This window comes from Strongylocentrotus purpuratus, unplaced genomic scaffold, assembly GCF_000002235.5.
Source record: "Strongylocentrotus purpuratus isolate Spur 01 unplaced genomic scaffold, Spur_5.0 spur5_scaffold_18, whole genome shotgun sequence".
In the NCBI taxonomy this organism is placed as follows: domain Eukaryota; kingdom Metazoa; phylum Echinodermata; class Echinoidea; order Camarodonta; family Strongylocentrotidae; genus Strongylocentrotus; species Strongylocentrotus purpuratus.
Genome location: NW_022145603.1, coordinates 14,385,361 through 14,397,152, shown reverse-complemented (window position 1 = coordinate 14,397,152; position 11,792 = coordinate 14,385,361). Strand labels below are relative to the sequence as shown.

General features: G+C 37.0%; 1 protein-coding gene across 1 annotated transcript; it reads right to left on the bottom strand.

The window, feature by feature from the left end:
- Positions 1 to 1,077: 1,077 nt before the first annotated feature.
- Positions 1,078 to 8,348, bottom strand: Ets4 (Ets4 transcription factor; the record flags this gene model as incomplete). Its single annotated transcript, NM_214534.1, is given in 7 exon segments — positions 1,078 to 1,841; positions 3,669 to 3,824; positions 4,226 to 4,417; positions 4,849 to 5,046; positions 5,381 to 5,693; positions 6,800 to 6,885; positions 8,254 to 8,348. Coding segments are annotated over 6 exon segments (1,092 nt in total). The 5' UTR covers positions 6,854 to 6,885; positions 8,254 to 8,348.
- Positions 8,349 to 11,792: the final 3,444 nt, after the last annotated feature.

Here is an 11,792-nt window from a genome sequence, read left to right as displayed (position 1 = left end):
TCAATTCAATTTCAAAGGCAAGCAGCAATTTTATTATAAAATTACAAAAACAATATGTAACAAAAATCTAAATCCAATCAGCGCCACTTAATCATTAAGCCGCACATGTTCATGTTCTAATCAATTTTATCCAAAATATCAATTCATTTTGATTAGGTTTAAAGCATTTTAAAACGTGAACAATGGAGAAATAACTTATTTTTATACAGGTAATAAATATTGGCCCTCTGAGCCCAGGTATTTACATACATGTACATGTTAAGACGTTGACTGCGGTGTTAAAACGAACAATACAATTGAAAAAACGAGCAAGCTGTATAATTGTGCAAGAATGCCCATATAAACCCCTTCCGTCATTTAAAATCACTGCATATGCCTTTCTAATCTAACACATGGTGGCATTCATATCTTTGAAATATGTAATAACCCTTCTAATCCGTGTAGCTTTTCTTTAAACTACTGTGATGTTCAGTATCCAAGAAAGAAAAAAAATGGTGCAACAATTACCCAAGTTATACCCTTTGATGTTCGTGAAACAATATCCCCGTGAAAAAAACAATGAGATTTATTTGTGCAAGTTGTGAAGAACCAGACTTAAGTTAGCGTGCAAACATAATCTGAGTAGAAAGATACACGGTGGAAATCAGTACGAATCAACTCATCCAGGACAAGGGTTCAAATTGGCAACACAAAATTCTAACCTGCTTATGTTTAATGGTCACATTTTTTTTCTCATTAAAAGTAATGGATAAATGGACAGACTGTGCAAGTTTGGATGGAAACTCGTTTTTTTTTTTAAGTTTAAAACTTGTTGCCAATTTGAAGATTTATTGCATATTAAGTTATTCTTTATTTAAAAGCCAATGTTGTCAAATACATTATAGTAAAGCAACATAAATGGTCAAAAGTGCGTGCAATTACTTAATTTAAAAAAAATCATCGGCTGAATTTTAAAAAGTGTGCATTTGCCCTGAATGTGTTGATTAAAGCTTAAGAAATTATGATCAAAGTTTTCCTTAATCGTGCCATTGTGTTCATAGAACATACGTAATTGGCTGAGGCACATGCCTCAGGGGTTTTAAAAATGTCTTCTTCCTCTCGAAAATCATCATGATAGTAGAAGTATAAGAATATGTACAACAAAAAATCACATGAGAATTAATAACATCACGAAAACAATGCATAAAATCATTCCTAGAAAAACAGTACCGTTAAAAGACATCCATTAAAAAAATACCAATAAGGCATCATGTCTGCTTTTCTCACAATCCATAGAAAAGAATGTTCACCTAACCCCCACCTCCTCGACTTTATTATGATACAATTGCAAGATATTTGCTACAAAATTGTTGATTATAACACAATCAGAGTTTAAAATACTACATGTTATTCAACCCTAGTACTGCGATTAGTTAGTAACCATGGAAACCATGTCTCTTCGGGCAAGAATGAGATTGTTTAAAGTCTTTAAATATTAAATACACATAAAACTCGTCGATGTCATAACAAGTGAAAAGTCCATTTCGCCCTTTCAAGTTCGGAAACTAGTTCCACTTTTGATAGGCAATAGTAATTGGCAATGTCTTTCGTAGAGTACATTCTGCTTCTCTCTCCCTCTGTGTGCGTGTTCATATCGCGAGAGTTTTTAGACTATTCCATTCTTTAACAGGGGGTGACAAACTGGTAGACGAGTCGCTGCGAAACCTCGGTCTTCTTCATGATGCCTTTGCGGTAGTACTGCCTGATGGAGCGAGAGAGCTTGTCGTAGTTCATGGCCGGCCTGTTCTTCCTCAAGCCCCAAAGTCTGGCGACCTCGACAGAGTCCTCGATCTTGAAGATACCTAAGTTGGCAACAAAAAGAGACAAGAAAAGAGAGAAGAGTTAAAAATACAATCTAAACAATGTTTGATGTTGAGTGAAATTCAAACAAAGCATCTAAATTGAAATTTGTTTGTTAAGTATCTTTCTTTTGTCTTGGCTTTGTTTTTTAATAGTTCTTTTAAATATGTTGTACAGCCCCGTGTTGTAACCTTGGAAGTTTTGAATGACGGAAACAAAAACCAGGATCTCCTTTTTTTCTTCCAGGAAGTTTAACCAAAAAAATTATTTTGTGATTGATTTGGCAGAATTTCTCTGCAATAGTGATCACTGTCCTTTTTTTGTTCTGCCATAAATCTTTATGACAGGTTGCACAAGGATGAAATAGAAGACAAAAGTACAGCAACACAAGGCACACCAACATACAAAGACACATAACCACACCCATTACATCACATCCAGCCAATCACACTTCAGAAACGTCATGCATATTCATAAACCATAGCTTAACTCCATACATATTCATTAAGTGTTTCTTCTGTTGTTTTCCCTTGATATATCTATTGGAGATAGGCCTATATCAATTTTAATGTTGCCCGACTTTTTTGCCCTACTTCTCTGTCCTTGGCATTAACATCATGCATCTTGTTTCGTTCAATTTACTGGTAGCCCTCACAAAAAGAAAACATTGGCCTAGAACTTCAAACTGATTGAAAAGCATCAGTAACCGACACCCTAATGCACGTCAATCATCTTCGTGTAGTCCCGATCCACACGTAGACCGAAGAAACATATCCCCTATATTTGGCATCAATCCTTCATTATTTCTTAAAACCCACTTAATCATTCTTATCGTGCCCTGCTTTTCAGGTCAGCTTCTGGAACCAAATTAGTTACTGGTAGTTTGGAGGGGTATCAAATTACTAATGGATAGGCCTACATGACTGTTATTGAACAAAACCACTCCTCAAATCATCCGATAGAGCCTATGTTACACCTTGTTTTTTGTCTGTTTGGAGCAAGAAGGGATTTCATTCGTATATATTAACACAGAGTTAAGGCCTTTTGGGCTATTACTGATGATTGTTTGACTAGACCCCGCAACCATTGATAATTCCTGGAATTATCCTGAAAGAAAGTTTTGCCCAAATTTGGGTAAACAGAGATTTCATTCTGTTCTGGTGCCACTCGGTGCAAAGCTAGTCTACCACCGCTTCCTTCCGATTGGAAGTTCTATAGCCAACACACAGGGTCAAATAGACCACAGTGCTTCGGTTTCACTTCCCTTTTAACTTCCTGATCTTGTCTCTACCACCTACCCCCCTAACCTGATAATGGTATGACCCATGATGTCATGCATTACCACATAGCTATTCTTGGCATGCCCTTATAAGGCAGGAGATCACACCATTCACACATGACACTTCATGCATAATTCATGACCTTGGTCTTCACAGTTCACACTCGATACAAAGCCAAAGGTTCTATAAGCTAACATTTTAAAGGGAGTGGATCGCCAGTTTCCATGTGCAGAAGGCCATAATTCGCTGACACCAGACTTGGTGGAAATACCATTAATGGGGGTACAAATTTGCACACAGCAAACCCATAGTCCAGTCAAGAATTACCCCCTAATCTCTCGGAGAGCTCGAGAGTCTTCGGGCAAATCAAGGCATTACATAAGGTCCAATGGTCATAAAACTCAAGGCTAACCCTGGTGATTGACAACACCTGTTATTGGGTAAACACCCGAACGGTGTCGAATTCCCCATGAGAGCCGACTACTCAGTGACTTTAATTCATGCTAACACTCATTTACATCTCATTTGCATAGATGCAGTGACACTCACCTTGTGTTCTGTCTATCCACCTGATGCAGTAGCTGTAGGAGTTGGGCTGGAGGAGGAGCTCCTTCAAGAACTGCCAGAGCTGGATACCTCCTGTGTGGTTCGGGGTCATGGAGGTGTTGGGTCCGCTGGGGGCGGGTGATGGGATTGAGATCTCGTCTGGAAGGAGAGAGAAATACAACAATTATTAGATAAATCTTGTGATCAATATAAATAGAACTGAAATCACTGAGTCACATTGAATAAATAAGATACAGCAAGACAAAGATGTATCAAAGATAAGAAAGAAACAGCTTGAAGTATTATTGATATCTCTGTTAAATTAATCCGAAGAACAAGGACATATTAAGATAAAGTAAGTTAAAACTGCAAACAATATTGACTGCTCATTTTTCAATTATCAGAGATTATCTTCAAAATTGTAACAAATGAATATTAACAGTTCCAAAAGGCCAACATTTCTAATTTTCTGTCCAATTCGTAGTCAACGGCATCTTGAGTTTAATTATTAGACTATTGCATTTTCCTTGACAGACTCATTTTTTTTCCTCAAAACTTACCATCGCTAGGCGAGCCAGTGCTACCGCTCTCGTCTCCTGGCGTTGCTACCGGTGAGACGGGCGTGTAGGTGTACTTGGGTGGCATCATGGTTGTGGTGGGTGCCCCGGTAATGAAGTGCGAGGGTTGGGGAATATTGGGCATCATCTGTTGTGCTTGAGGTACGACCTGGGGTGCTACGTCAAAGTGAATACCTGGGACAGTGGAAGAAAGACAGAGAACATTAATAAATCATCCAGATATTAAATCTCAACGTGTTTTAATGAGCTATAGTTTCAAATGGATTTGGTGCCTTACGAATATTATCAATTATCATTAACCTGTTGCCAATTCAAGAATTTCTATTTTTCTCCTGCAGTATGGGAGAGATGGAAAACAATTTTGCTAAGGAAAAGCATTAATATCTTAAACGTGTTGCCAATTTAATGATTTGAAAGCTTACTATTCCAATTAAAACAAGGATCTGCACAATATAGATTGTGAATTTATAACTGTCACAGTTACGTTTACATAAATTAATTATTTTAAACAACACTGTTCTCAAATGGAGATGATAAAAACGTCAAGATTATCATTTTACAATGGTAAACATAAAGATGAAAGATGTTTGAAACTTTGAACTTACTTGATTTAAGAAGACATACAACGCTGTAAAGGATGTCGCCGCATTTCGGCGCCCTGTGCCTGAAATCCACGTCCTGGAGTGTTGCAAGGGTTGGTCCATTGATGTAAAAGTGGCCCATCTCGAGTTCCCCCAGCTCAAAGCGATTGGCGACGCATAACAACCACTTCTGGACATCTTCCGGCGTCCAGCAGTAAACATCTGCGGAAAGGCGAGGGAAACGTTAAGAATACGCTCCTATTTTCCTCTTCGGATGTTATCATACATATATTGACAAAAGGAGTTGCTACAGTAACTCAGTTGCATGTTAAGACCAAATCAACATTACATTGCTAGATACTATTATTATTCTTAATTCTTGTGTGAATTAATTATGATTACCAGATAAAGCAAGAATGTTCATTGATTATATGTTGAGTCGCAGAAAGATACATGATGTTTTATACAAACATTACCAGAAATTTAATGCCCTTTCGGCTCTAGCTTAGCGAATAGCGACAACAAAAAAGGTGATTTCTATCTGGAATTTACTTACTTGGAATCAAGTTGAGTTTGTGGCAATCCTCGAGGATATCAGGAATCATCTCCCTCATTAGTAATCGCATCATCTCGTTCTCCTCGATCTCTGAGATCTGGTTTCCCCCCTGCTGCTGAATGGTAGAGCCCATCTGCTGTGTAGGAAAGAAGTTCTGCTCTGGATAGAAGGACCCTTGCATGTCTGGTGAAGGGGGGAGTCCGAAGCCGCCGCTGAAGGGACTGGGGGAGGGGCCGTTGCGTTGCTGTTGTTGGATAAGATCGAGGTCTAGAAGCGTGCTCCCCATGCTGATTTCAGCTAGATGAATTGCGTCCTAAAAAAAACAATTACAACAAATATTGACTAAAATGCACAATATTCCACTAAAAACACATACCGGTATTTCCAAATTTTCATTTATCCTATTATAGCATTTTGGAGTTAAATTTTAACCATGTTCAAATGAAAGCTTGGCATTCTGTCGAATTAATTAACATCGCTAGAGCCTATTAATAACATTTCTATAAATAAGCATCTATTTTACAGGTACCTATTTCCCCTTCCCCCAGTAATTGTTTAAAAACGATACTTAAATAAAATTCTCGCCAACAGATTGATGTCAAAAACAACATGACATGTTCTTTCTCAATCTCATGGCATGAACCTAATACGAATACCGAGAACCTGCGCTCATAAAACAGAGAGGGAGACGGAAAGGGACTTCCCCGTTTTGAGCGCATGGAATAAGATGCCAAGTTGGCACAGTGCCCTCCGTAATGACGTCACAATAAACAAATCTCGCTCAGTCTCGTCGCCTTCCCTGATGTATACCGAAAGCGACCCATTCAACTGTACTGTACTGTTGCAGTTCTAGTATGGCGAATTGGGATCAAAATACAGCTCTATTATGTGTATGGTACTTGGACTTTGTACTAGCAAACTCAACTGTATAAACAAGGCATGACTGAGTAAAGTCTATGGACATAGAATTGAACACTCAAATACCGGTAGCAATATTTTGTACTGCCAGTTTGGATTTGAACACCTCATAGTGCATGTAATGTATCGAACTGAAGTGTTGCAATACGAACTACAGTTTCAAAATGATAGTCAATGTAGACTATACCCGATATTCTTTTTCAAGAGAGAGTGACACCTACTTCTATTAACAGATGTATAACAAAAATAGACTCTAAAGTGTTTGGAAAATACATATAATTGATTGGCAAAGATTGGCCGAAAACAAAATGCATCAAAAACTTGTTTGAAATGAAAACTCCTTTAATATGAAATCAATTTGAGAAATATCCTTCGAATGATTTGAAGACTGGAAGCTTTAAACTAGAGTGTTACTATTTGCCCGAAATGATATAAATTCACCCACTACTGAAGAATAAAAGAAAATGTGTGATTAAAAAATATTATTTATATAGTACTTACGGGATCGTTCATTGGTGTGGGTGAAACAATGCAAACTTCGCCAGTTGAGAACATGTTGCTTGAAGGTGTGATGTTGTGATTTAAATCTGCGAGAAGAAAAGAAAAAAGATAAGAGAGAGTAAATTACATGATCCGTAAAATCACCATTCACCAAAATGACAAAATAAACTAGAACGCCAAAATACTGTTGGACGCAGAATAGTGTACAACGCACTACGTTGAAAGTAATCAGAGGAATTCCGATGCAACTAAATTTTAAAAAGACCTTCTAATGTGTAGGCCAATTAAAATAAATTACAATGTCAAATCTGTTGACAGAATTCAAGCTTCTTACATGGCATGTAGAGATCTGAATGCAACTACAAAATGCCGAGTAGATCGCCTGTGAATAAGCTGAAAGAATTTTGGTTTCAATGTACTAAATATAACTTTGAATAATACTACCTAATTAGAGTCCCGGGAATATCAAATGGAATTTACTTTTGACTGAACTGTTTTGGCAGCTATAGCTCACTACTCATCATTCTCATGCTACTTGTGAATTGTGGGGGAAACCCGACGTACTAAAGCATCAACTTTCAATACACAGGTCGTCATAATCACAAGACTATGACGACATAAAGTAAGGGAATCGAATTTTATCAAGTGCGGCCTAATTTTGATAGATCGTATACAAGGAAGTTTGAAATCTAGATCGAGAACACTTGCGGTGGAAGGGGTTTATTTCCCCCTTTGCGTGCCATAAGCTCTCCGCGAGTGAATTTACCATTTCCGCTTTGAATTCAGCTGTTTTGTTTTTTTTCACCCTCATGAATGCACAACACTACACACACACACACGACATGGTACTCAATGCACACTCCACAATACAGTACTTCCATACACTAACAACACACAACAGCTACATAGCGAATTCACGTAGATCTTTACCACGTGTAGAAATAGAATGCAACCAAATTATAAGTTCTTTAGAGTTTTGAAACTACTAGTGATAGATTGGGTTAGAAAAAGAAGCGTCTATTTTGAAACTACATTGTAATACAAACTAGTATGAGGAAACGAAACTTGGTCAAAATGACTTGCAAAGGGACGGTAACTGTTTTGAAAACCAATCCTGGTTTTCGGTTCTGACTTTCGGTACATTTTGAAAGAATATAGTCAACATTCCCATTACATTTATATGCGAGGTCCTGAATATGAATGACAGATGAGATTATTATTATCATGGAAAAAATCAACCATCACAAATTTCCCAGCTGCTTTAGACGACATTAACAGGATACTTGGTCAAACTTTAATGTCAACGAAACAGGAATAATTAACACATTAAAGAATACATTGTAATGCATACATATTTATAAGAATGAAGCTAGGAGAGAAAACATAAATATGCATGCACATAAATAAACATCCAACATTAGAACAAAAAATACAGAATTGAGGTGAAGACTTACAAATCAAGCTGAGATTCAGGTTAAAAATACACCTGTAGAGGCAGTTGTCTTGTGTTATAATTCCTAAGCTTGGAGTTGTTCACCAAAGCGAGATCAAAATGTAAATGTTACCAAAATGAAGTGATTCTAGAATTTATAGTGGTAAACCGAAGCGAGCTATCGGCCTGCTTTCCCGTTCATTTTCCCGAACCATGACATCATTCGCTTTCAAAGAACCATGAATTATTCATCACACGACGGGCTGGTAGGCGGGGCTTCGTGCCCTAGCTGATAAATTGACTTTTGTGATTGGACAATGGGTGCTCAATAGGCAACGCACGATTCGATCCGCACGTACAGGGGCACAGAAAACTATTGATGGGGTCGCAATAATCCCGTAACAATAGACTACTACTATAATGTTTTGGGGTTGGGGTACGGGCTGGTGTGGATTGTGAAAAGGATAACGATAATCTGGGATCGACCTGCGTCAATTCCTTGTTCATTTAGAAGTCTATCGACTTTTCTCCCTTTTGAATCTGAAATACCTTCTTTTCGAGTCTTTTCAAGAGATTTAATTAAGCATATCGAAGACGTAAGATACGTGCAAATGACCTCATGAGAACACAGGGTAATGGGTAAACAGTTTGTCAACAGTAGGTACTGCCAGGTAGATTTACAAGACAAGCGTAAGACCATGGACCTACTAACAATATGTGACGTTATCATATCTATATGTAAAAATCTTCCCCAAAAGTTAGTTATAAATTCATGTATTGCTTATTGTTTCGCAGAGGTGTGGAGGGGGCACAGCACTTTCACTGGGAGTGTGCAGCGGTGCAAAAGCACTTTTTTTCGGGTGATGCTAAACCCCCTTAACCCCCCCCCCCTCCCTGGGAGTTTCTTTCCATAGCCATTAGCAGCGGTACTAGAGGGCCCTTTTTTCAGGTGAGGCTTAAACCCCCCCCCCCCCCTCTTCCCCCTCTCCCATTCCCCCTCCCAAAACAAAAATCTTATGGAACATCTCCTGACTACCATACTGGCAACTTCAGTCAAATTCAAAGAAATCTACAGTAAATTAGATTATGTTGCCCAAACCGTTGGCGCTATAAAACATTGAGTAAAGGACTTATATTTAATATTATATTGGCCTATTATTCTATGCTTATCCTCATGTCACCGTGTCACTCATTTTGACATAGTTATTTTTATCCAACGCATTATGATCTCATCATCCAGAATGTAGTCACCGTATGAATATCTGGTTGGCCTCTTTGAGGACACCAACCTGTGCGCCATCCACGCCAAGAGGGTTACCATCATGCCCAAATACATTTAGCTCGCCCTCTATTTCAAAACCATGGCATATATTATTTTAAAAATGCCTGACATTCATTGAAATTACTCATGCACATAATTTTACCTGTAATGGTTATATTGACAAAGATTTCAGAACCATGAAAAAATGTAATAGCTTTCAAAACCATGTCATAAAATGCCTGACATCCATCGGAAATGACAAAGATTATGATTTAAAAACCATGAAAATGAAAAGCGGGCAAAAGCGTTGATTGATCTGCTATTAGGTTAATGTTTCTTAATTATATATATATATATTATTGTTAGTGTGAACATTGTTGATTATGATTGGTTGATTAATTAGTTGATTGATTCGGATTCATTCTATTTCATATATCACTTGTTTGCACAATAAAGGAACTGTTGACAAAAAGTAAATTCAAAATTATGAAATGAAACAGGAACCTATGGTAAAGCATAGCTAAAACAAAACAAAACTAGACATGGCAGGACAAAACAAGACAAAAAACAAAACTGCATGTGAAATACAGTTCCCTGAAATGATTTAAAAGAAAGAAATAATATAAGAACCAACACTTTCGAATGATTCAACGCCTACTCATTGACCCAAACGTAGTACGATACACCGAGTTTGACAGAACTAAGGAAATACCCTTGAAAACTCGTTGGGCGGACAGTTACAATGGTATGAAGACATGGAACATGCAACAGGACTAATTATGCTCATTGGTCAGTGATATATTTCCCTTTAATTACATTGCAACATCATAAAGCAACACGATTAATGAACTTGCGCGAGGTACATCATTTCAAAGAATCAATTACATGATAAAGCACCAAATGAATCGGGTAAAGTTTTATGAATGATTTATAACCGCTTGGACTGAACTCCGACTATTAGAATCTTGAAATATTAATATCTACCATCCACTGTAACTAGAGAATTTTATCGATAACATGGTGACAGCATACAATTTGTAAGAAGGAATGATGATTTCGACATTAGATGTAAATGAACTTCAGGCATTGAGATATAACTATAAAACAAAAATATCAACATTTGACTAGCAATATCAACTTACTAGAATTGTTTAATGTTTTATAGATGGGGCGCAAGACGAACGCAAATTGTGGGGTAATTTCAGACCCCTTTTTTCGGATAACTGATTTATACCACAAAAATGGAGAGAGGTATGAATAATAATGATACAAGAAATAATTATTATTCCCCATAACAATTATCATTAACTTAGTACTATACTAAATCATAAACTTCTGGAAAGGAGCTCATGTAATGATTATTTATCTGTATCACTTATTGGAATAGAGATTGGTTTCATCAGGTTTCATATAACTAATGACGATAATAATATGGTATTTTCCTCTTTAAATGATTAATTTAATTGCAGCATGCATTTTCAGCTCGGATCCAGATATATTTCTTTTAACATCAATCGTACTCTTTAATCATCAAACTACATAATCGTTAACATTAGCAACCAGGGTCACATTTTCGATAATTACATCATTATAGATCCACCAATTATTATGCTGTCATGATGTTCATTTAAATTTCGATTTTTAAAAAGTCCCGTTCCAACATTTTTAATCTTCATGCGATGTAAAAATAGCTACTTAGGGTTGGTGGAATTTATTTTGCAGATCACAAAATAACAAGGAAGGACCTCGCAAAGTATATACCACGCACTACTATATAACTGTACGCAAATGTAGGATAGAATATAATACTCGTGGCAATATGGTCAAGAGGGCGGAGTGGGTGGAAATTGATATTTTTACCAAACAAGTTCGCCAGGGAAAGGGTAATTATTTTTTTTTCGTCTTTATTTAGTGTTGTTGTTCTCCTTCCTTGACAAAGAGTGCCTACGCGTGATTTCACTTTAAGCATGTCACGCAAGTGTCTATACTTTATCAACCATCGATGCACTTTCTTTATTTGCGTAATAACGCAAAAATTTCCCCTAAATTTCAATTCAAAATCATGCTTATTCTAAGCTCACCGCGCAATATTCACATATTAAGTATCCGACTTTAGACGCAAAATCTGCAATTGAATATGTTTGAAAAAATATCCCCTATATGTTAATTCAGTCACGCTTATTATAATAACATAAGTTCAATATATTCGAACGAATAACTGGGGTTCATACTGTACGTAAACATCTGGAAAATTATCAAATTATGATCATTTGCAGGGCCAACATGCAGGTTTATAATAC